This window comes from Phyllopteryx taeniolatus, chromosome 12, assembly GCF_024500385.1.
Source record: "Phyllopteryx taeniolatus isolate TA_2022b chromosome 12, UOR_Ptae_1.2, whole genome shotgun sequence".
Taxonomy (NCBI): Eukaryota; Metazoa; Chordata; class Actinopteri; order Syngnathiformes; family Syngnathidae; genus Phyllopteryx; species Phyllopteryx taeniolatus.
This window is the reverse complement of record NC_084513.1, coordinates 26,651,434-26,675,131: the sequence shown is the minus strand read 5'-3', so window position 1 is coordinate 26,675,131 and position 23,698 is coordinate 26,651,434. Positions and strand designations below refer to the sequence as shown.

General features: G+C 41.8%; 1 protein-coding gene and 1 long non-coding RNA gene across 2 annotated transcripts in view; one reads left to right on the top strand and one right to left on the bottom strand.

Moving 5' to 3' along the window:
- The window catches only part of LOC133486548 (interferon alpha/beta receptor 1b-like), a 74,785-nt gene extending 56,819 nt beyond the window's left edge, over positions 1–17,966 (top strand). The window contains exons 9-12 of the mRNA XM_061791885.1: positions 3,725–3,878; positions 4,125–4,282; positions 13,578–13,744; positions 15,220–17,966. Of these exons, the coding sequence (XP_061647869.1) occupies positions 3,725–3,878; positions 4,125–4,282; positions 13,578–13,744; positions 15,220–15,250 (510 nt within the window). The 3' untranslated portion in view covers positions 15,251–17,966. The remainder of the gene's footprint in view (positions 1–3,724; positions 3,879–4,124; positions 4,283–13,577; positions 13,745–15,219) is intronic.
- On the bottom strand, positions 3,001–3,519 carry LOC133486550 (uncharacterized). Its single transcript, XR_009791066.1, has 3 exons — positions 3,405–3,519; positions 3,172–3,318; positions 3,001–3,053 (listed from the first exon to the last, which is right to left on the bottom strand). It is a non-coding gene; the product is annotated as an uncharacterized LOC133486550 (long non-coding RNA).
- Positions 17,967–23,698: the final 5,732 nt, after the last annotated feature.

Genomic DNA, 23,698 nt, shown 5'->3' with positions numbered 1-23,698 from the left:
TTACTGTAAGGTAGTGGTAGAGGAGCGTAAGGCTAGACAGCATAGGATGGTGGTTTGTAAAATGACTCTGGTGGTGGGGAGGAAGATTAAGAAGACAAAGGCAGAGCAGAGAACCATGTGGTGGAAGCTGAAAAAGGAAGAGTGTTCTGCGGCTTTTCGGGAAGAGGCATGACAGGCTCTCAGTGGACAGGAGGAGCTTCCGGAAGACTGTACCACTACAGCGAAGGTGATCAGAGAGACAGGCAGGAGAGTACTTGGTGTATCTTCTGGTAGGAAAGGGGAGAAGACGACTTGGTGGTGGAACCTCAAAGTACAGGAAATCATACAAGGAAAGAGGTTAGCTAAGAAGAAGTGGGACACTGAGAGGACCGAGGAGAGGCGAAAGGAATACATTGAGATGCAACACAGGGCAAAGGTAGAGGTGGCAAAGGCCAAACAAGAGGCATATGATGACATGTATGGCAGGTTGGACACTAAAGAAGGAGAAAAGGATCTATACAGGCTGGCCAGACAGAGGGATAGAGATAATAAGGATGTGCAGCAGGTTAAGGTAATTAAGGATAGATATGTAAATGTGTTGACTGGTGCCAGTAGTTAGCTGGATACATGGAACGAATACTTTGAGGAGTTGATGAATGAGGAAAATGAGAGAGAAGAAAGAGTAGAAGAGGCAAGTGTGGTGGACAAATGTTTGGAAAAGTTTGAAAGTTCCCTGAACAATCAACATAGCCATAGTCATCAGATGCGTGTGTATGTCAACAAGAAGTGATGTGACTATCTCCAAATGATTAACAAAATTTGACCCCAAATACATTTTTTTTTTTATTTTATTTTTTTTACATTTTTACATTTATACTTTGATGACCAATAAGTGAAGATAGTGACGTCATATGGTTTGTTCTGTCGTATTTTGATTCGCTTGGAACTTTTAGTGTGATCACAAAATATCTCACGCAGCTGTGCATCACCAATGTGTTTGACGGTGCGGCTGTACTGGCAGTTTTACTTTGGCCGTAATTTTAGATTGGACATGACCTCACTAGCTCTGGCCCCCAGGTTACATGCCAATGGTGATGCTAAAAACCCGAAATAATGTCTCAGCATTATTGGCGTGAACCTGTTTGCAATAGCATGATGACTGTTTAACATCTACCCAACCTTTGAGGTATAGGTTTCCAGGAAACTTTGATTGAACTGTAGATTGTCCACCTTTTGAAGCATTGAACTTTGGCAGTTCTCTGTGTTTTACGATTAATATATATTGAGCCTCCTTTCCCATTCCTGCTCTAATGCCCCCACTGTACAGTATAATCAATTAATGATACACACTTCCCAAAAGATGATCAACAAAATAAAGCTGCACTTCCTGTCAGATCACAAATCACCCAACGAACCTCAGGAATTAATCAATGACCCAGACTGAGCAGCGAGGATCTTATCACAGGCACAATGTCGCTGCCCTGAATATTCAAAAAATTTGTTTTCACCTAGTACAGTGTGATTGGATTGAAATTGATTGATACGGAGCTGGGCATCTGTTCTATCATGTTGAAAGTATGACTTCTGAATAGGATGTGTCTCAGGGGTTTTGGAAGCCTCACGTGGCATACCCTTTTAAATTGTTTGGTGCAGGCTGAAAACGAGTGTGACTGTCACGATACTAATCGTATCAGTTTAGACTGGACCCAAAATCAGACTGAAGCGGAGGGGGTAGGTATAGAATGGTTTATTGAGGTTTGGCTCAGGATACCCAAGGTGAGACGGTGGACCGTCGGGACAAGGAGCGAGCAGAAAGCGGGGACGTGAGCAGGTGGGGTAGCTTAGCGGCGTGGCTGGAGCGGACGGCGAGCACGAGAGGACTGGAGACGAAGAAGAAAATGAAGTGACTATGATTGCGGAAAATCAAATACTTACAAACTAGAGTGCGAAAGTCGGCCTGTGTACCACAATAGTGTGTCAATACTCTTGGCGATGGTTTCCTGGATCTGGCAGGCTTCTATGCAGACAGTGAGGAGTACTGATTGAGGACAGGTGCAGGGTCAAGGTGGTGCTGCTTGCTGGGGGAGAGAGGGAGGGGGAGAGAGAAAGGCGAGGCAAAAAGCACCACCCAAGCTCCAATAAGGGGACTGCAGGACATAATCATGACAGTACCCACCACCCCACCCACAACGGTGTCCTCCCAGGCTTGTCAGGGTGCGCCTCATAAAAGTCCCTAATAAGCGAGTCGTCCAGAATAAGCTTGTGCAAGATCTAGGAATGCTCTTCCTGAACATACCCCTACCAAATCAACCAAAAACTGAAAGCCCCTGCCCTGGCCATACATTAAGGATGTGCGACACCGTCAAGGCATGGTGATCGTTGATCACATGGGGGTGGGGGGTATGGCTGGAGGGCTAAGGGTACAGGTGGAGACGGGCTTCAGCAGGGAAACATGAAATGTCGGGTGGATCCTGAGAGATAGGGGGAGTTTTAACTGTACCGAGGTGGCATTGATGATTTTGGTGATAGGAAAAGGACCAATAAAGCATAGTGTGAGCTTACGGGATTCAGCCTGGAGAGGGAGGTCATGGGAGGAGAGCCAAACCTTCTGACCCACCTTGTATTATGGCGTGGGAGAGCCATGAAGATCTGCCATCCCTCTTGTTCCTAAATAAGAGCAAACCTGAGGTCCTACCGAACGGTTTGGACAGGTCGCATGTGCTCCCTCACCACGGGAACTGCCACCGTTGTGCGCCTGTTCCTTAAACAAGGGAGGTTAGAAACCGGAACAGGCCATGAATGGAGACATACCTGTGGCGGAGCTGATGAGGGAGTTATGGGCATATTGCACCCACAGAAGGAAGGTGTTCTAGGGGGCGGGATTGCGAGCGTCAACGCAGCGAAGAGCAGATTCCAGGTTTTGGTTTGCCCGCTCCCTTTGGCCGTTGGATTGGGGGTGGTAGCTGGAAGACGCATTGACTGGTGCGCCCACCGCCTTGCAGAATTCTTTCCAGACCCGGGAGGAGAACTGAGGACCTCGGTCTGAGACAATGTCCATCGGAATGCCATGAAATCTGAATACGTGAAGGACTCTGAGGTTAGTGGTTTCAAAAGCAGAAGGCAACTTGGGAAGGGGTACATAATGGACACACTTGGAGAAACGATCTATGATTGTAAGGATGATGGCGTTACCTTCAGAGCGTGGTTGATCGGTGACGACGTCCAGGGAAATGTGGGAACAAGGGTGGCTCGGAATGAGTAAAGAACCCAGCACACCAGGGGTTGATGTGAGGCTTTACCTCGGGCAGAGACGGAGCTGGCTAGGGCACGGGAGGAGCGCTGGAGACAAAGGAGAACACGAGGTGAGTACGATTTGCGGAAAGTCAAGTACTTACAAATTAGAGTGCGAGAGTCGGCCTGTGTACCACAATAGTGTGTCAATACTCTGGCGATGGTTTCCTGGATCTGGCAGGCTTTTGTGCAGGCAGTGATGAGTGCTGATTGAGGACAGGTGCACGGCCAAGGTGCTGCTGATTGTTGGGAGAGAGAGAGAGAGAGAGAGAGGAGAGAGAGAGAGAAAGAGAAAGAGAGAGAAAGAGAAGGCAAAAAGCACCACCCAAGCTCAAAAAAGGGGACTCCAGGGCACAACCATGACAGTAATGGCTTTCAAAAGCGATGCCATGTAATGTGTATGGTGTACAGTATAATAAATAATGATAATTAACTGCTTCCATCTGTCTTTCAGGCCCTGCAACCCCAAATTGTGAAGACCCTTTCTAACATGGTGACTTTGCCAGACCTGAAACCTTGGACATGGTACTGTGTTCGGGTCCAGTCACGTTCTGACTTTCCCAATAAGAGCAGCAAATTTTATTTCCCCCATTGCATTCAGACTGAAGGTAACATAACGCAGTTATGTTTTAAGTAATTGACCCCCACCTCAACCCCCACCCCCACATAATTCTGCATGCCAAACCATCCTTTGTCAATATTCTTTTCATGCAAACTTGACAAATGTACTGCAACTCTTTAAATAATAATAAAAATACTGGATACATATGACAGCATATACAATATGAATATGAACATGATGTATGACAACATAAAAGACCAAAGTAATAATGTGTGTTTCTACTTTTGAACAGGAATTATCCCTTGGTGGCAAACTCTTCTGTACTTCCTGGGCTCTTTGATGATGAGTGGTTCGACTGTGCTGCTGCTCGTGTTTATTCTCTTTAGTTGTTACAAGACGTTCAAGGCAACATTCTATCCCTTGATCCAACTTCCACCATTTTTCCAAAAGGTATGGAGGCACAATGCAAAACACACTAGCCTAATTTTCCAACACAAGATGTTTTTTTTTTTTTATTGCCCCTCTGATGAGTTAAATCACAAACCCACACATTTATCTTGTGATCTTTTCATGAGACACTGTAGCCATCCATCCTATTGTTTACCCTGTTCAGGTTCATGGCTGAGCTGGACCCAATCCAGCTGACTTTGGGTGAAAGGCATGTTACACCCTTGACTGGTCATCAGTCTATATGTGTCCATCTTGGGTCCCAAACCCCCTGGTTTATTTAATACCTGGACACAAAGAAAGAATAACCTTGTTATATTAGTCGTCCAGGTATCTTAGTTTGAAAAGCAACCACTTCTCGCCATTGCTGCAGTACCCGTGACCCAGCAAAATTGTCATTTTTATGCATCTGTGACACCCTCGCAACAATGATCCAAACACGAATTTCACTGGAGAGCGTCTGTAAATTATTGGTCAACACAACAGCAAATGTGTCTGTGCTGCATGCATCACTCTGCCACACATGACTGAAAAACTGATTCTGCCAACAGTGAACTTTTTGGAGAAGCTTTTATATATATATATATATATATTTTAACATTTACTCATCCAGAAAAAACAGTTGAAAACAGATTCACATTTACATTGCCAACCTCGCTGCACACAGTGAAAAAAATTAAATGAAAGCAAGTACAAATATATATTCAACAAACTGTACAATGTGATATAGTTACATATTTATATAATACATTACATTATACCATAGTATATGATGAATAAAAGGTTTATAACAGGATAAAAACAGATGGAAATGATCCTCTTTGGACTAGCACCTACAGTGGGTATGGAAAGTATTCAGACCCACTTAAATTTTTCACTCTTTGCTATATTGCAGCCATTTGCTAAAATCATTTAAGTTCATTGTTTTACCTCAATGTACACACAGCACCCCATATTGACAGGAAAAAAACGGAATTGTTGACATTTTTGCAGATTTGTTAAAAAAGAAAAACGGAAATATCACATAGCCATAAGTATTCAGACCCTTTGCTCAGTATTTAGTAGAAGCGCCTTTTTGAGCTAATACAGCCATGATTCTTTTTGGGAATGATGCAACAAGTTTTTCACACCTGGATTTGGGGATCCTCTGGCATTCCTCCTTGCGGATCCTCTCCAGTTCTGTCAGGTTGGATGGTGAATGTTGGTGGAGAGCCATTTTCAGGTCTCTCCAGAGATGCTCAATTTGGTTTAAGTCAGGGCTTTGGCTGGGCCATTCAAGAAGAGTCACTGAGTTGTTCTGAAGCCACTCCTTCGTTATTTTAGCTGTGTGCTTAGGGTCATTGTCTTGTTGGACGGTGAACCTTCGGCCCAGTCTGAGGTCCTGAGCACTCTGGAAAAAGTTTTCATCCAGGATATCCCTGTACTTGGCCGCATTCATCTTTCCTTCGATGGCAACCAGTCGTCCTGTCCCTGCAGCTGAAAAACACCCCCACAGCATGATACTTCCACCACCATGCTTCACTGTTGGGACTGTATTGGACAGGTGATGAGCAGTGCCTGGTTTTCGCCACACATACCGCTTAGAATTAAGGCCAAACAGTTTTATCTTGGTCTAATGCAGCCCTATGGGGGGCACAAGTCAGTGCAAACTGTAGGCCGGTCCCAAGCCCGGATAAATGCAGAGGGTTGCGTCAGGAAGGGCATCCGGCTTAAAACCTTGCCAAACAAATATGAGCGTTCATCCAAAGAATTCCATACCGGATCGGTCGTGGCCCGGGTTAACAACGTCCGCCACCGGCGCCGTCAACCTGCAGGGCGCTGTTGGAAATTCAGCTACTGTGGGTCGAAGTCAAAGAAGAAGAAGAAGAGGTGGAAAGCGGGTTCTTCGGCAGAAAGAGAAGAGGAAAACACAGAGCCTAGAACTGAATGTGGGGACTTTGAATGTTGGGACTATGACAGGAAAATCCCGGGAGTTGGTTGACATGATGATTAGGAGAAAGGTTGATATATTGTGTGTCCAGGAGACCAGGTGGAAAGGCACTAAGGCTAGAAGTTTAGGGGCAGGGTTTAAATTATTTTACCATGGTGTAGATGGGAAGAGAAATGGAGTCGGGGTTATTTTAAAAGAAGAGTTGGCTAAGAATGTCTTGGAGGTGAAAAGAGTATCAGATCGAGTGATGAGGCTGAAATTTGAAATTGAGGGTGTTATGTGTAATGTGATTAGCGGCTATGCCCCACAGGTAGGATGTGACCTAGAGGTGAAAGAGAAATTCTGGAAGGAGCTAGATGATGTAGTTCTGAGCATCCCAGACAGAGAGAGAGTCGTAATTGGTGCAGATTGTAATGGACATGTTGGTGAAGGTAATAAGGGTGATGAAGAAGTGATGGGTAAGTACGGTATCCAGGAAAGGAACTTGGAGGGACAGATGGTGGTAGACTTTGCAACAAGGATGCAAATGGCTGTAGTGAACACTTTTTTCCAGAAGAGGCACGAACATAGGGTGACCTACAAGAGCGGAGGTAGAAGCACACAGGTGGATTACATCTTGTGCAGACGATGTAATCTGAAGGAGGTTACCAACTGTAAGGTAGTGGTAGGGGAGAGTGTGGCTAGACAGCATAGGATGGTGGTGTGTAAGATGACTCTGGTGGTGGGGAGGAAAATTAGGAAGACAAAGGCAGAGAAGAGAACCATGTGGTGGAAGCTGAGACAGGACGAGTGTTGTGCAGCTTTTCGGGAAGAGGTGATACAGGCTCTCGGTGGACGGGAAGAGCTTCCAGAAGACTGGACCACTGCAGCCAAGGTGATCAGAGAAGAAGGCAGGAGAATACTTGGTGTATCTTCTGGAAAGGAAAGGAGAGAAGGAGACTTGGTGGTGGAACCTCACAGTACAGGAAATCATACAAGGAAAACGGTTAGCTAAGAAGAAGTGGGACACTGAGAGGACCGAGGAGAGGCGAAAGGAATACATTGAGATGCGACACAGGGCAAAGGTAGAGGTGGCAAAGGCAAAACAAGAGGCATATGATGACATGTATGGCAGGTTGGACACTAAAGAAGGAGAAAAGGATCTATACAGGCTGGCCAGACAGAGGGATAGAGATGGGAAGGATGTGCAGCAGGTTAGGGTGATTAAGGATAGAGATGGAAATATGTTGACTGGTACCAGCAGTGTGCTAGGTAGATGGAAAGAATACTTCGAGGAGTTGATGAATGAGGAAAATGATAGAGAAGGGAGAGTAGAAGAGGCAAGTGTGGTGGACCAGGAAGTGGCAATGATTAGTAAGGGGGAAGTTAGAAAGGCATTAAAGAGAATGAAAAATGGAAAGGCAGTTGGTCCTGATGACATTCCTGTGGAGGTATGGAAGCATCTAGGAGAGGTGGCTTTGGAGTTTTTGACCAGCTTGTTCAATAGAATTCTAGTGCGTGAGAAATATGGAAATGAATGGAATGGAGGAAAAGTGTACTGGTGCCCATTTTCAAGAACAAAAGTGATGTGCAGAGCTGTGGCAACTATAGAGGAATAAAGTTGATGAGCCACACAATGAAGTTATGGGAAAGAGTAGTGGAGGTTAGACTCAGGACAGAAGTGAGTATTCGCGAGCAACAGTATGGTTTCATGCCTAGAAAGAGTACCACAGATGCATTATTTGCCTTGAGGATGTTGATGGAAAAGTACAGAGAAGGTCAGAAGGAGCTACATTGTGTCTTTGTAGATCTAGAGAAAGCCTATGACAGAGTACCCAGAGAAGAACTGTGGTACTGCATGCGGAAGTCTGGAGTGGCAGAGAAGTATGTTAGAATAATACAGGACATGTACGAGGGCAGCAGAACAGCGGTGAGGTGTGCTGTCGGTGTGACAGAAGAATTTAAGGTGGACGTGGGACTGCATCAGGGATCAGCCCTGAGCCCCTTCCTTTTTGCAGTGGTGATGGATAGGCTGACAGATGAGGTTAGACTGGAATCCTCGTGGACCATGATGTTTGCAGATGACATTGTGATCTGCAGTGAAAGCAGGGAGCAGCTGGAGGAACAGTTAGAAAGATGGAGGCATGCACTGGAAAGAAGAGGAATGAAGATTAGCCGAAGTAAAACAGAATATATGTGCATGAATGAGAGGGGTGGTGGGGGAAGAATGAGGCTACAGGGAGAAGAGATAGCAAGGGTAGAGGACTTTAAATACTTGGGGTCAACCGTCCAGAGCAATGGTGAGTGTGGTCAGGAAGTGAAGAAACGGGTCCAAGCAGGTTGGAACGGGTGGAGGAAGGTGTCAGGTGTGTTATGTGACAGAAGAGTCTCTGCTAGGATGAAGGGCAAAGTTTATAAAACAGTGGTGAGGCCAGCCATGATGTATGGATTAGAGACAGTGGCACTGAAGAGAAAACAGGAAGCAGAGCTGGAGGTGGCGGAAATGAAGATGTTGAGGTTCGCTCTCGGAGTGACCAGGTTGGATAAAATTAGAAATGAGCTCATCAGAGGGACAGCCAAGGTTCGATGTTTTGGAGACAAAGTTAGAGAGAGCAGACTTCAATGGTTTGGACACGTCCAGAGGAGAGAGAGTGAGTATATTGGTAGAAGGATGATGAGGATGGAGCTGCCAGGCAAGAGAGCTAGAGGAAGACCAAAGAGAAGGTTGATGGATGTCGTGAGGGAAGACATGATGGCAGTTGGTGTTCGAGAGGAGGATGCAGGAGATAGGCTCTCATGGAAAAGGATGACGCGCTGTGGCGACCCCTAACGGGACAAGCCGAAAGGAAAAGAAGAAGAAGTTTTATCTTGGTCTCATCAGACCAGAGAATCTTATTTCTCACCATCTTGGATTCCTTCAGGTGTTTTTTAGCATACTCCATGCGGGCTTTCATGTGTCTTGCACTGAGGAGAGGCTTCCGTCGGGCCACTGTGCCATAACGCCCCAACTGGTGGAGGGCTGCAGTGATGGTTGACTTTCAAGAACTTTCTACCATTTACCAACTGCATTTCTGGAGCTCAGCCACAGTGATCTTTGGGTTCTTCTTTACCAAGGCTCTTCCAAGGCGATTGCTCAGTTTGGCCGGACGGCCAAGTCTAGGAAGGGTTCTGGTTGTCCCAAAGGTTTATGGATTCATAAAACCTCCATAATCCTTCATTTAAGGATTATGGAGGTCACTGTGCTCTTCCAAACATAGACAGTTTAGGCGAAGATTAAATTTAATCTTGTGCAGGGCTCGAAGTTAACTTTAAGTGACCAAATTTATTTTGCTTACCCGTGCCAAACTTGAGCTTGCCTTGTTCGGTAAAGTACACTCAAATGTGTCCTAAATGTCACGGTTCGGTTTTATCATCAGAATCAGAATAATCTTTATTTTGCCAAGTATGTCCAAAAAACACACAAGGAATTTGTCTCCGGTAGTTGGAGCCGCTCTAGTGCGACAACAGACAGTCAATTGACAGAGAACACTTTTGAAGCATAAAGACATTGAGAAAAACAGTCACTGAGCAATAAAGGGTTGCTCGTTATCTGGTAATGCCGGTACAATTGTTTTTTTGACAATTGTGCAAAAAGATTCAGAGTCCTCTAGCACTTAGAGCAGTTTGAATTACTACTATAGCAATAGTTTGGTGCAACGACCATTGTGCAAAGGGCGCCGAGACTTCAAGGAATGTATGCAGTTTAAAGTGACTAGTAGCGCGATAATCTGGGACAATGTTGATTGTGCAAATGTTGCAGATACTCCTCAGTCAGTGTGCAACTGGTACAGATGCTACTCTGGCATGAGTGGCCAGTAATGGTCAACAACAGATATGCAAATAGTGCAGCGTGGTGAGACTACTACAGTGAGTGCACAAGTAATATATAATTGGCCCGACAGAAATGTGACAACAAACTCAAGACAAACAAAAATTGGAAGCATGTTGCAATGGAATTGTAGGTTAGCTGTTTAAGAAGTTGATGGCAAGAGGGAAGAAGCTGTTGGAATGTCTGCTAGTTCTAGTTTGCATTGATCGGTAGCGCCTACCTGAGGGAAGGAGCTGGAAGAGCTGCTGATCAGGATGTGGATGGTGCGAGAGGATTTTGCACGCTCTTTTCTTAGTTCTGGCAGTGTGCAAGTCCTCAAGGGTCGGTAGGGGGGTACCGACAATCTTTTCAACAGTTTTGATTGTCCGTTGCAGTCGGAGTTTGTCCTTTTTTGTATCAGCACCAAACCAGATTGTGATGGAAGAACACAAGACCGCTGTGTAGAACTGCCTCAGCAGCTCCTGTGGCAGGCCGTGCTTCCTCAGAAGCCGCAGGAAGTCCATCCTCTGTTGGGCCTTTTTGAGGACGGAGTTAATGTTGATCGCCTACTTCAGGTCTTGAGAGACTGTAATTCCCAGGAACTTGAAGGTCTCGGTGGTTGCCTCCTGAAGTTTACGATCATTTCTACAATCTTGAGCGTGTTCAGCTCCAGGTTGTGTCGGCCGCACCACAGCTCCAGCCGCTCCACTTCCTGTCGATATGCAGACTCGTGACCATCTTTGATAAGACCGATGACTGTGGTGTCATCTGCAAACTTTAGGAGTTTGACAGCCGTCTGCGTTGAGGTGCAGTCGTTCGTGTAGAGAGAGAAGAGCAGCGGAGAGAGGACATTACCGTGGGGTGTCCCAGTGCTGATGCTCATGTTATTAATCTCACGGTACGCTAATAATTGCGGTATTGTGGGAAAGCTCACGGTATTGCAGTAAGGTTGACGGTACAGGTGAGGTGAAAGCAGGAATACTGAAAAACCTCTCTTTTTCTTGCTCGCGGAATCCTTCTCAATAGGCTTTCGTAGTTTCTGTGCGTTTCACCACAGTTTTTTCTGAAAAAGACATCTTCACATCATATTACCCTACACATCTATCCCCATCCATCCAATAATTACATTCGTATACAGTACCGCTAAAACGCTATTATTGCTGGAACAATAATCATGCTATGGGCACAATAACAAAACTGTCCACTGAGAAATTGTCTCGACTAATTTACCAGAATTTGTCATATTTTTTTTTAAGTAATAACATTTGAAATTGCTGCTATTCTCTCACTGGTTGTGGACAAATTATACATAGACGGTCAACAGTTTCGCAGTTCCAAAGTCATCACTTGGCTCTTGTAACGGATGAGTGTTCCTTCCAAGTTTGCTCTAATATTTGGTATATAGTGTAGAAAGCCATTTAATAATTAGTTTTATAAAAAAAAAAAAAATACATCAATACATCCTTAGAAATACCTCTAAACACAACCTCATATTACCAGCTACACAGTGAGAAAGTTCCCATTAGCTACATAATATTTCTGAGAGTTATCTATCTTTCCCACATTCGTATAGACGACACACTCACACAGATTGTCCCACATTCACTAAAAACAGTGATACACTGATCATGAATATGTCACACGCAACTTTTGTTTCATGGAATGTAAATGGCATTCGTTCACAGGCAAAAAGAATCAAGATTATGAATTATATCACAAAATTAAAAATGTATCATTTTTTTTCAAACAAGAAACCCATTTATCTAAATCTGAGGATTATTAGCTTTCCGACTAAAATTTCAGTCATATTAATTTATAATAGACTACTTTTAACACTAAAGACTGTCAAAGTTTTAAGACGGATGCCTTTCCTGACGCAACCCTCTGCATTTATCCGGGCTTGGGACCGGCCTACAGTTTGCACTGGCTTGTGTCCCCCATAGGGCTGCATTCCAGGTGTAGCGTACAATGGTGTTAAAAATAAAACAGAATTAATGTGTTCAGGGGTCGGAGGATAGATAACACTTGCGTTTCAATTTAAATGGGAGGATGTGGTAACTAAAGATGTTTCGTTCGCATCTCAATGTGGCACCACGTCCTTGATTAGCTAACAGCAGGGCAAAATGGCGAAAAAACTTGGTGGATCAGTCTTTCTGAATGGGTTGCCACAATTACGTAAAATTACTTCTCGATCAAACACACAGAGGACACAATAGAATCCTTGATATGTGGAACATTTATTGTCTAAACTTCAGGGAAAATGGGCACAAAAGCGAAGGGAATTAACTGTACGATAAAAGACAAGAATAACAAAACAGCAGGATACAGAGTGAATGGCTTGTGAGATGAGAATGAATAAACTGATGGGTGTTGAGAAAGAATTAAGTTGGCACCCGTAAGATTGTTAAACCAAACCCAAGCTCGTTAGTGGATCACGTGATCACCGAATTGGTGGCATTCTTTCTCGTTTCTCGACATTTGAATATTATCGTTGTTTGTTTTTACACTTTTATCTAGATATAAATTATAATTTTTATGTGTAATATGTTTTAGTTGAATCATTAAGTTAGTAATTATTCCTAATATTTGAGTCCAATTTTGAAAATTGTGCATAAAGTTACAGTGGCTTCCAATAATATTTGATATACTTTTTAGGATTAAAACCACTGTCTCATTTTAACACTTACGCCAACTGTGCAACTGTATGTTAATGTTAGTCGTGATGGCTAAGTATTTTTTAGGTGGTATTTGGTTTAAAAAGTTTGAGAATTTTAGTTTTTCTTTTTTTTTTTTTTTTTTTTTTTTTTTTTTTTTTTTTTTTACCTGTCCTGTTCAGCTGCATGGCCATGCAGAATGGTGGATCTATATGCCTTTTGTGCCGCAACAGTTTTGCTGTGCAACACGGGAGTTTGAAATACTCCCTTTGCTTATTTTTTTTTATTTTTCTGATGTTTATTGAAAATGCAGCCGGACAGAAAATTATTTTAGGGGCCAGACGGACAGAACGGCAAGGTGAATAGGGATGCAAACCACAGCAGAACAATGGTGAGACAGTTTAGATATTTGACCACAAGTAACGTTACAACAGTCAAATCGTGTTCTTATTTGTGGATGTGGGTGGGGGCGGGACACCCGGTGAGGACAGGCAACAACTAACCAATAGAACAAGATGCGAAAGGACAGAAACGAGCAGGACAGGGTAGGATGTGGGAAATGAGCAAGGCAGTGCTGGGATGTGGGTGTGGTGGGATGCTTTGATAGTGTCTAAACACCTGTAAGAACCTGTGAGTTGACATCTTTATATAACCTGTGTTGTTATTTGTGGTCCCAGCGCAAACAAAGCCTGTGGTGTGTCTATGGAACTTATTAGTGAATGTCAACTGGGGCTGAGCCGGCACACCCGCAAGGGTGACCAGTCCCAAAGGGAAGGGCATGGGTACCAGACCACCGCCCCCCCACGCCCATGAATGAGAGTTGTTAAATAAAGATCTTGGGGGGAAAAAAATACCAATCATGTCCATTATGTGCATTTGTCTTTGCAGAGTCATCTTGACGGCCTTGGATCTGATATTCCATGTCTCCTGTCCATGGAATCTGAAGCTGAAGGCTTTTGTGATCAAGTCACAATATGTGCAAAGCCCATGGATAGTCACTGTCCTTCTTCAAAGGTTCCACCGATGTCCCCTTTATGTTTGGAGCCAGCTAGCAGGTCAACTTATGTTCACTTTGCATTGTTTTTTAGTAATTATCTTGAAGGGTTGATTACAGTGTTAATGTTACTGGCTACACAAACACGCAATCAGATCAAATGAAGGTTGAACGACTGTGATTTCTATTTTATTATCAGTGAAATGAAGGTTGAACGACTGTGATTTCTATTTTATTATCAGTGAAATCAAGGTTGAACGACTGTGATTTCTATTTTATTATCAGTGTAATAGCGTTACCTTCTCTAAACTCATGGGCCAAGAAAGGGTTTGTGACAACAATTTAGCATCAACCCGGATAGCAGAACAAGGTTTTTTGAATAAGGTTTTTTTTTTTTTTGCCAAAAGGCACCTTAAGAAGTCCCAGACCTGCAGAAAAATAACAACTCTCTGCTCTGATGAAACCAAAATAGAACTTTTTGGCCTGAATTGCAAGCGCCATATTTTGAGAAGAACAGGCACTGCTCATCACCTGGTTAACACCATCCCTACTGTGAAGCATGGTGGTGGCAGCATCATGCTGTGGGGCTGTTTTTCTGCTGCAGGAACTAGTCCGCATAGAGGGTAAGATGACAGCTGCCAGATATAGAGAAATTCTTCGAGAACTTGCTCCGGAGTGTTCTGGAACTCAGACTAGGGTGTCGATTCACCTTCCAACACGACAATGACTCGAAGCACACAGCCAAGATTAACAAAGGAGTGGCTTCAGAAACAGCCTGTGAATGTCCTTGTGTGGCCCAGCCAGAGCCCAAACTTGAATCCAATCAAACATCTCTGGAAACAGCCCAAAATGGCTGTCCACCGACGCTGCCCATCAAAGCTGACTTACCTTGCGAGGATCTGTAGAGAAGAATCGGAGAAAATGCTCCAAAACAGGTGTACCAAGCTCAGAGATTTTCAGAGATTTTCGATCCAGTCTCATCCGATCCGATACTTGGACCGATTTCCGATCTCAAAGATCGACGAAGAGCAGAAAGTAGCTACTCATTTTCTGGCAGTACTTTTACTGTTGTACTATTTTTAGATTTTATTCAGAAAAATGTAAATGTTTTTCTTTTTCCGCTTACTAATGTACCAAATAGTGTTGTTTTAAAAAAAGATTGTGTTCAATGGAAAAAGTTATTTACCCAAACATTAAAAAAAAAAATAATAATGTTTTAGAGCTGTAATGGCAATACCGTGAAACAGCGATATTTTTGCTCAAGGTTATCATACTGTGATAATGGCCCATTCCTCCCTGCAACTGTTTTCGGCTTGGTGGTTTAAAAGTAAATTGCACTTCACAATTGTAAGGGATCTAGAGGGTTTAAATAAGTAATGTACACAACACATCAATATGACCAGAACAAAACATTTGTGAATTACAGAGGTTGAAATCAAGATATTTGTTCTGAGAAAAATGTCTCCTGAACTGCTGTGATGATACCTTGATGTCACTTACAGAAATGACGTGGGTTTTGTTCTGTTTTGCTTCCAGTGGTCGGAACAGTCATCAGGACAGAAGGTGAAGCAGCGATTCTGGAGTTTACGCCACAGAAGGCAGGAAATGCCAACAACAACAGCAGCTAAACAACAGTCAATCCTCCTCCGATGACTTCGATCTGGTGAAAATGCACAATGTGACTCCAGGGCACAATAGTCAGTTTGGGATTACATTTGAAGGCGTTATAGACCTTTGTGCCTGAAGATGTGCAATGGGAACTCTGAGGTGAAAAAAAATAAAATAAAAAATCGCAACAATGGCACATTTCCCCACAAAAAAATGTTGTCGTAATCCAGCGCATACAACTTAAGAGGGTCCCCTTTATTGAGATTCAGGTGTGTTTATTATTTTCAGAAAAATGTAAAATGTGGTTTTTCTAGTTATGCTTCTTCCATCAAGGGCAGAGTATTAAATCATATCAAAAATACTTTTTCAAGGTCAGATTTAAAAATATTTTTAAATTCATCTGATGGCTCGAGAACAGTGATTTCCAAACATTATGGAGCCAAGGCACATATTTTACAATTGAAAAATGTCACGGCACACCAATAAACAAAAATGTCACAAAAAGTAGATGCACAGTCATTACTGTATGTACTTCCTGCCATCTAATAGAAGAGCATATCTTTGTTCTGTCTGTCACTATGCCTCACTGGCATAAATAGATGAATAAATATACATTATTTCTTGGAAATAAATTATTTTTTTGAGTAAAATTAAGTAAAATTTGATCATTTCCCTCGGCACACCCGAAGAGCGCTCACGGCACACTAATGTGCCCCGGCACACTGGTTGGGAATCACTGCTCTAGAACCCAGTTGCAAACCATAACTGCCATTTTGAGATAATTATATAGCAGTTATACTGCAGTTTAATCAATAAATGTACAGTAACTCAGAATATGTCGTCTGCATTTTCAATCTAGCATCCTCCCGTATTCAGCTATCGTCGGCTGTGGCACAACATAAGGCAGTCCCTCCGTTTATTCGGCATTAGCGCTCACACACACTGACACATCATTGTTCGGTGTATTGCCGCATATTTTGCTATTTCACTGTTATATATATATATATATAAATATATATATATATATATATATAAATATATATATATATATATATATATATATTTTATATATGTGTGTGTGTGTGTGTGTGTGTGTTTGTGTATACAGTCCTGCTCACCATTGCTGGCACACATGTAGTTTCAGTACTAAATGTAAATTATCTCCTGAAGAAAATGAATCAAGGGAAAAAAAATTCTATAGAAAACTTGTTTGATACAAAAGAGCAAGTGATGATAATTTATGGACAGATGAAACGAAAATAGAGCTTTTTAGCAAAACGCACAGTGTCTTGACAGATTGCACCATGAAGCCTTTAAGGAAAAGAACACCCTGCAAACAGTCAAGCACGGTGGAGGATACACAGGGCTGTGGGGCTGCTTTTCTACATCTGGTACTGGAGCCCTTGACTGCATCACAGGTATCATGAAATCAGAAAATTATAAAAAGATTTTAGAGCGAAATGTCTTAGCCAGTGCAAGAAAACTTCAAAGATCAAAGGTCCTCCAGCAAGACAAAGACCCAAAACACACTGAAAGCTCAAAGGAATGGTTTCAAAAGAAAGATTGACTGTTTTAAAATGGCCAGCAATGAGTCCTGATCTCAATCCAATTGTACACAACACATCAATATGACCAGAACAAAACATTTGTGAATTACAGAGGTTGAAATCAAGATATTTGTTCTGAGAAAAATGTCTCCTGAACTGCTGTGATGATACCTTGATGTCACTTACAGAAATGACGTGGGTTTTGTTCTGTTTTGCTTCCAGTGGTCGGAACAGTCATCAGGACAGAAGGTGAAGCAGCGATTCTGGAGTTTACGCCACAGAAGGCAGGAAATGCCAACAACAACAGCAGCTAAACAACAGTCAATCCTCCTCCGATGACTTCGATCTGGTGAAAATGCACAATGTGACTCCAGGGCACAATAGTCAGTTTGGGATTACATTTGAAGGCGTTATAGACCTTTGTGCCTGAAGATGTGCAATGGGAACTCTGAGGTGAAAAAAAATAAAATAAAAAATCGCAACAATGGCACATTTCCCCACAAAAAAATGTTGTCGTAATCCAGCGCATACAACTTAAGAGGGTCCCCTTTATTGAGATTCAGGTGTGTTTATTATTTTCAGAAAAATGTAAAATGTGGTTTTTCTAGTTATGCTTCTTCCATCAAGGGCAGAGTATTAAATCATATCAAAAATACTTTTTCAAGGTCAGATTTAAAAATATTTTTAAATTCATCTGATGGCTCGAGAACAGTGATTTCCAAACATTATGGAGCCAAGGCACATATTTTACAATTGAAAAATGTCACGGCACACCAATAAACAAAAATGTCACAAAAAGTAGATGCACAGTCATTACTGTATGTACTTCCTGCCATCTAATAGAAGAGCATATCTTTGTTCTGTCTGTCACTATGCCTCACTGGCATAAATAGATGAATAAATATACATTATTTCTTGGAAATAAATTATTTTTTTGAGTAAAATTAAGTAAAATTTGATCATTTCCCTCGGCACACCCGAAGAGCGCTCACGGCACACTAATGTGCCCCGGCACACTGGTTGGGAATCACTGCTCTAGAACCCAGTTGCAAACCATAACTGCCATTTTGAGATAATTATATAGCAGTTATACTGCAGTTTAATCAATAAATGTACAGTAACTCAGAATATGTCGTCTGCATTTTCAATCTAGCATCCTCCCGTATTCAGCTATCGTCGGCTGTGGCACAACATAAGGCAGTCCCTCCGTTTATTCGGCATTAGCGCTCACACACACTGACACATCATTGTTCGGTGTATTGCCGCATATTTTGCTATTTCACTGTTATATATATATATATATAAATATATATATATATATATATATAAATATATATATATATATATATATATATATTTTATATATGTGTGTGTGTGTGTGTGTGTGTGTTTGTGTATACAGTCCTGCTCACCATTGCTGGCACACATGTAGTTTCAGTACTAAATGTAAATTATCTCCTGAAGAAAATGAATCAAGGGAAAAAAAATTCTATAGAAAACTTGTTTGATACAAAAGAGCAAGTGATGATAATTTATGGACAGATGAAACGAAAATAGAGCTTTTTAGCAAAACGCACAGTGTCTTGACAGATTGCACCATGAAGCCTTTAAGGAAAAGAACACCCTGCAAACAGTCAAGCACGGTGGAGGATACACAGGGCTGTGGGGCTGCTTTTCTACATCTGGTACTGGAGCCCTTGACTGCATCACAGGTATCATGAAATCAGAAAATTATAAAAAGATTTTAGAGCGAAATGTCTTAGCCAGTGCAAGAAAACTTCAAAGATCAAAGGTCCTCCAGCAAGACAAAGACCCAAAACACACTGAAAGCTCAAAGGAATGGTTTCAAAAGAAAGATTGACTGTTTTAAAATGGCCAGCAATGAGTCCTGATCTCAATCCAATTGAAAATCTTTGGGGGGAGCTGAAATCTGCCATTGGGGAACAGAACCATGCATATGTTCAAGAGAAGATTGCAAAGGAAGAGTGGGAGAAAATACCAGCTGAGAAGTGCAGAGAAAAGCTTATACCGGTAGATGGATGCAAGAAACGTTTGAAGGCTGTCATCACTGCCAAAGGGTGCGCAACCGAATATTGAGGGGTGCCAATAATGGTGAGCGGGACTGACACACCAGTCTGTATTTGTAATCCGCTCTGAAGGATATTGTGACATCCTTTCTCCAGCTCCTCCGTCGCATTGACCCACAATTGACCACCTTTCAATGTCCAGTTGTGCAGCTGTTAAAAGTAGGAAAGGTTCTGACCTCCTGATTGGCTCAAACATATAGTTTGTCAACAATTCTACTTTTGAGTGGGTTCCTGTGTTGAGAAATCCTCATCCTCCTCGTATTCCAAAACGTAGCTCCCCATTCAGAGCCATATTGAATGACAAGCATTACATCATTTCCGGTAGCCCTGATTGGATAGAGAGTGACTACACCCAAGATGTCTCAAAATTGGGAACCTTCAGCAGTGTCAATAAAACCTCATTTTTAGCCAATTTATGTTTGATAACTTGCTGTAAATTACATTACCAAACGTAAATATGAAGTTTAACCGACCACATAAAATCATTGAACCCTGACCTTTAATAGGAGTTGCAAGCCAGAAGTAATAATGTCTGTTCACTTCACTTTTTTACATGACATGAGGAGCAGGCATTATATCGGTTGCATCAATTCTTTCATCAGTTCTGTCACTTTAAGTCAACATCTTATCGTCCAAATCATAAATAGTAGCTGTTACACATTTGTTGACAAGGAAAGTGACTGATTAACCCAAATAAAGACACTAAGTGGATTCAGTTTTCTTTATTTATATTCCTATTGTACAAGTCCCGTTGTCTGCAGTGAACATAAAAGGCATCTCGGGACCATTTTGTTAAAAGCGCAACCAAACAGGAGAGAAAATTGTCACATTGACACGTCACAGAGAAATCTTGTTAACAAGCCGGACAATAAATAAATGAATACAAATTGTCTAAGTCTATGAAATCAGGCTTCAAAATCATGAAAAATAAGGGCCTTCTCTCAGGTCTCAAACGCTGTGGGTGTGGCTCTGAGATCTCTGAAAATCCCGCCTCTCCTGTCACTCAAATACACGGAGCTTTCTTCTCTCTCGGCTCCTTTCCAGCAACGGAGATATCAGACGCTTTCACGTGCTGCAGAGAAGCAGCCTCATCATGAACATAAAGCATGGCGCCAGGACAATTTTCCCCTTCTTTGAAATTCAGCGGACAATGCGCTTCTGTGGCTGCCAAATGGTGTGCCACAAGTGGATAAAGCCGTGCGATGCTCACCAGTCCCCTGAATGAATTTTTGGGCAGAGGAGGAAAGGTGGGTGTGAGGCTAACGGCACTAATGCTGTTGTGCTGGACCTCCAGTGGCTTATCTAACTGCCAGCAATGGTCCGCGGGGGCAGTGGATCTCGTCTGTGTCGCCGCTGCCAAGCGACACAACTTGCGTGGGTGCCAGTTGGCAAGACACGTTGCACAAATAACACAAAACACATTACATTTCAGGGAAGATGTATTTTTTGGAGTTGTGGGCATAGTTTCATGGCCAATTGCACGCTATACAGTAAGTGGTAGAACTGTGTTATTTATGAACCAGGAAGTAGCAATTCCACCAAATGGCCACTGCACGGAATCAAGGCGCTTGGTGTTCAAATAGTGGGGTATACACCTGAGCCCCGTGATGTCCTGGGGCTAGTTTTTAGCCCCGCCCACAAAACCAGGAAAACTTAGCAAAGCAAATTTATTTATATAGAACATTTCATACACAAAGTAACTCAATGTGCTTTACATGATTAAAAGCATTTAAAAACAAAGGGGGAAAAACGTTTCTAAACATTTAAAACAGAGAGAGAAAAAAAACAATTAAAACAGCGTACAGTGCAAGAAATATCATTAAAAAGTGGAAAATGCACAAAAAAGCATGGGAAAAGAAGAGTTTTTAACCAGGACTTAAAACATGCAGACTTGGGACTGACGTCACTTCTGTTGGCAACTTTATTCATTTGTGTGCAGCACAATAGCTAAATGCTGCTTCGCCATGTTTGCTTTGAACTCTGTGCTCCACTATTTGACATGAGTCTGTCGATCTCAGAGCCCTACTGGGTTTATATTCCATTAGCATTTAATTCATGTATTCAGGACCTAAACCGTTGAGAGATTTATAAGACCAGTAGCAGAACTTTAAAATCTATTCTAAAGCTGACTGGAAGCCAGTGTAAAGACTTTTAAATTGGAGTAATATGCTCTGACCTCTTTGTTCTGGTCAGAACCCAAGCTGCAGCATTCTGAATGAGCTGCAGCTTTTTAATGTCCTTTTTTAGGGAGTCCTGTCAGAAGACCATTACAATAGTCAAGTCTACTTGAGATAAAAGCACGGATGAGCTTCTCCTGGTCTACTTGACACATGCAAGCCTTCACTGTGGATATGTTCTTCAGATGGAAGAAGGCAGTTTTAGTAATTAATTTGATATGACTGTTGAAGCTCAGGTCAGAATCTATCAGAACACCAAGGTTTCAGACTGTCTTTGGTTTTTAAAGAGAGTGACTCCAGGTATTTACTAACAGCAATCCTCTTTTCTTTATTGCCAAAAATAATTATCTCAGTTTTATTGTGGTTTAATTGAAGAAAAGTTTGGCTCATCCAGTTATTTGTGTTTTAGACAGCGACACAACACCTCAATTCAACTGTAGTCATCTGGAAACACTGCTAGATATAACTGTCATCTGCATAGCTATGATAGTCAAAATTAAAGTTCTGAAAAATTTGACCCAAGGGTAGCATATACAGGCTGAACAGGAGGGGTTAAAGAACTGACCCTTGAGGGACCCCATAGGTCATTGCCATTCGATGAGATTGAATACTTCCAATGGTTACAAAATAACTCCTTTCCTCCAGGTAGGACCTGAACCATTTAAGGACTGTTTCATTTAGACATACCCACGTTTCCAACCTGTTCAGCAGTATATTATGATCTACCGTATCAAAAACCGCACTGAGGTCCAACAAGATCGGAATTGACACCTTTCCCTAGTCAGTATTCAACCTTATATCATTTAGCACTTTGATAAGATCAGATTCTGTACTGTGATGAGTTCGGAAACCTGATTGAAAGTTGTCAAAAAGTCCATTTAAGTTCAAGAAATTGCTGAGTTGATTAAAAATAACTTTCTCAACAATATTGGCTATGAAAGGGAGATTTGAGATGGGGCTATAGTTTGCTAACATGGAAGCGTCCAGCGTTCTATTTTTTTTTAGCAGATGCTTAATGACAGCTACTTTAAGATCTTAAGGAAACTCACCTGACTGAAGTGAGCAATTGATTATTTGCTGCAAATCAGCTAGCACAGACTTGGTAATAGCTTTGAAAAAGTCAGATGGTATTGAGTCAAGACAGCTCGTTGATGGTTTCAGCTGCTGAACTGTTTTCTCTTAAGCTTTTTTGGTCAACTGTATCAAATTCTGACGTGGTAATAAGAGTTTTTCCTGGGTGGCTTCAGATGTAGTATCATTTTATCATTTTGCTGATTTGTGCTAATATTAAACCTGATGGATTTTATTTGTTCAATAAAATAAGCAAGTTAATTGCATTTATCAGCTGTTAGGCATTCTGGTGCTATCTGATTCAGAGGGGTTGTGAGCTTGTCAACCACAGCAAACAGAGTGCAAGTATTGTTGAAGTTCTTACTGATGATTTCAGGAAAGTGTTGCTGTCTAGCCCTGACTAATTCTTGGTTAAAATTACAAAGACTTTTTTCTGTAGAGGTCATAGTCAATTTGGAGTTTAGTTTTTCTCCACTTACGTTCTGCTTTCCTAGACTTTGATTTAGAGGTCTTTACCATCATTGTGCTCCTCCACGGTGTTCAAGATTGTCTTAGTTTTAATAGGAGCGACAGCATTCATGACATTTGAGATTTTACAGGTGAAATTATCCAAATGTTCATCAACTGTCTCAGCATTCACAGTTTGTGGCACAGCAACGGTCTCCGTAGGCGGTGCTATCATTTATTTACCTTTTCTTAATAGATATAGAGATTCTCTGAACTTTTGGAAGAATCTGTAATTCAAAGAATACACAAAAATGGTCAGAAATAGCCATATCCTTAATGTCAAATTGATAGAATTTCAACATCCTCAGAGATGATCAGGTCTAAGATGTGACCTTGAGTGTGGGTTGGACTCTTAATATGTTGAGAGAGGTCAAATGTGTTTAGTACAGCAGAGAGTTCTTTAGATTTTTATCCCCCCACGTTATTGTCAACATGAATGTTAAAGTCTCCCGTTATGACAAAATAGTTGTAGTCAGTACAAATAACTGACAGCAGTTCTGAGAAGTCCTCCATAAATTTCCTATCGTATCTTGGAGGCCTATAAATTATTAAAACAATAACCTTTGGGTCACCCTTAAGTAAAAAACGGAGCTATTCAAAAGAGCTAAAATCAACCAGTATAATTTTTTTTACACAGAAATAATGACTTTAAAATAACAGCAATACCAGTGCCTTTTTCCCCTCTTCGACACTTGTTTAACTAAATATTTGCTGGTGTTGCCTCATTTAAAATGGTATTACAGCTACTTTCTGTTAATCACGTTTCATTTAGTAACAAAAAGTCCAGATCATAGGTTGTAATGATGTCATTCATCAACATTGATTTATTACCCAGTAACCTGATATTGAAAAGAGCTAGTCTCGCAAAGATAACTGGAGACAATAGTTTGATAGATTCACATTTTATCCTCACTAAGTTTGTAGTTCTACTTTTTTTGTGCCATATTTCTTTGACCAACTTTCTGTCCCTTGTAATTACAGGGATCAAAAATGCCTGAGCTCCATAGGGTCGGACTTA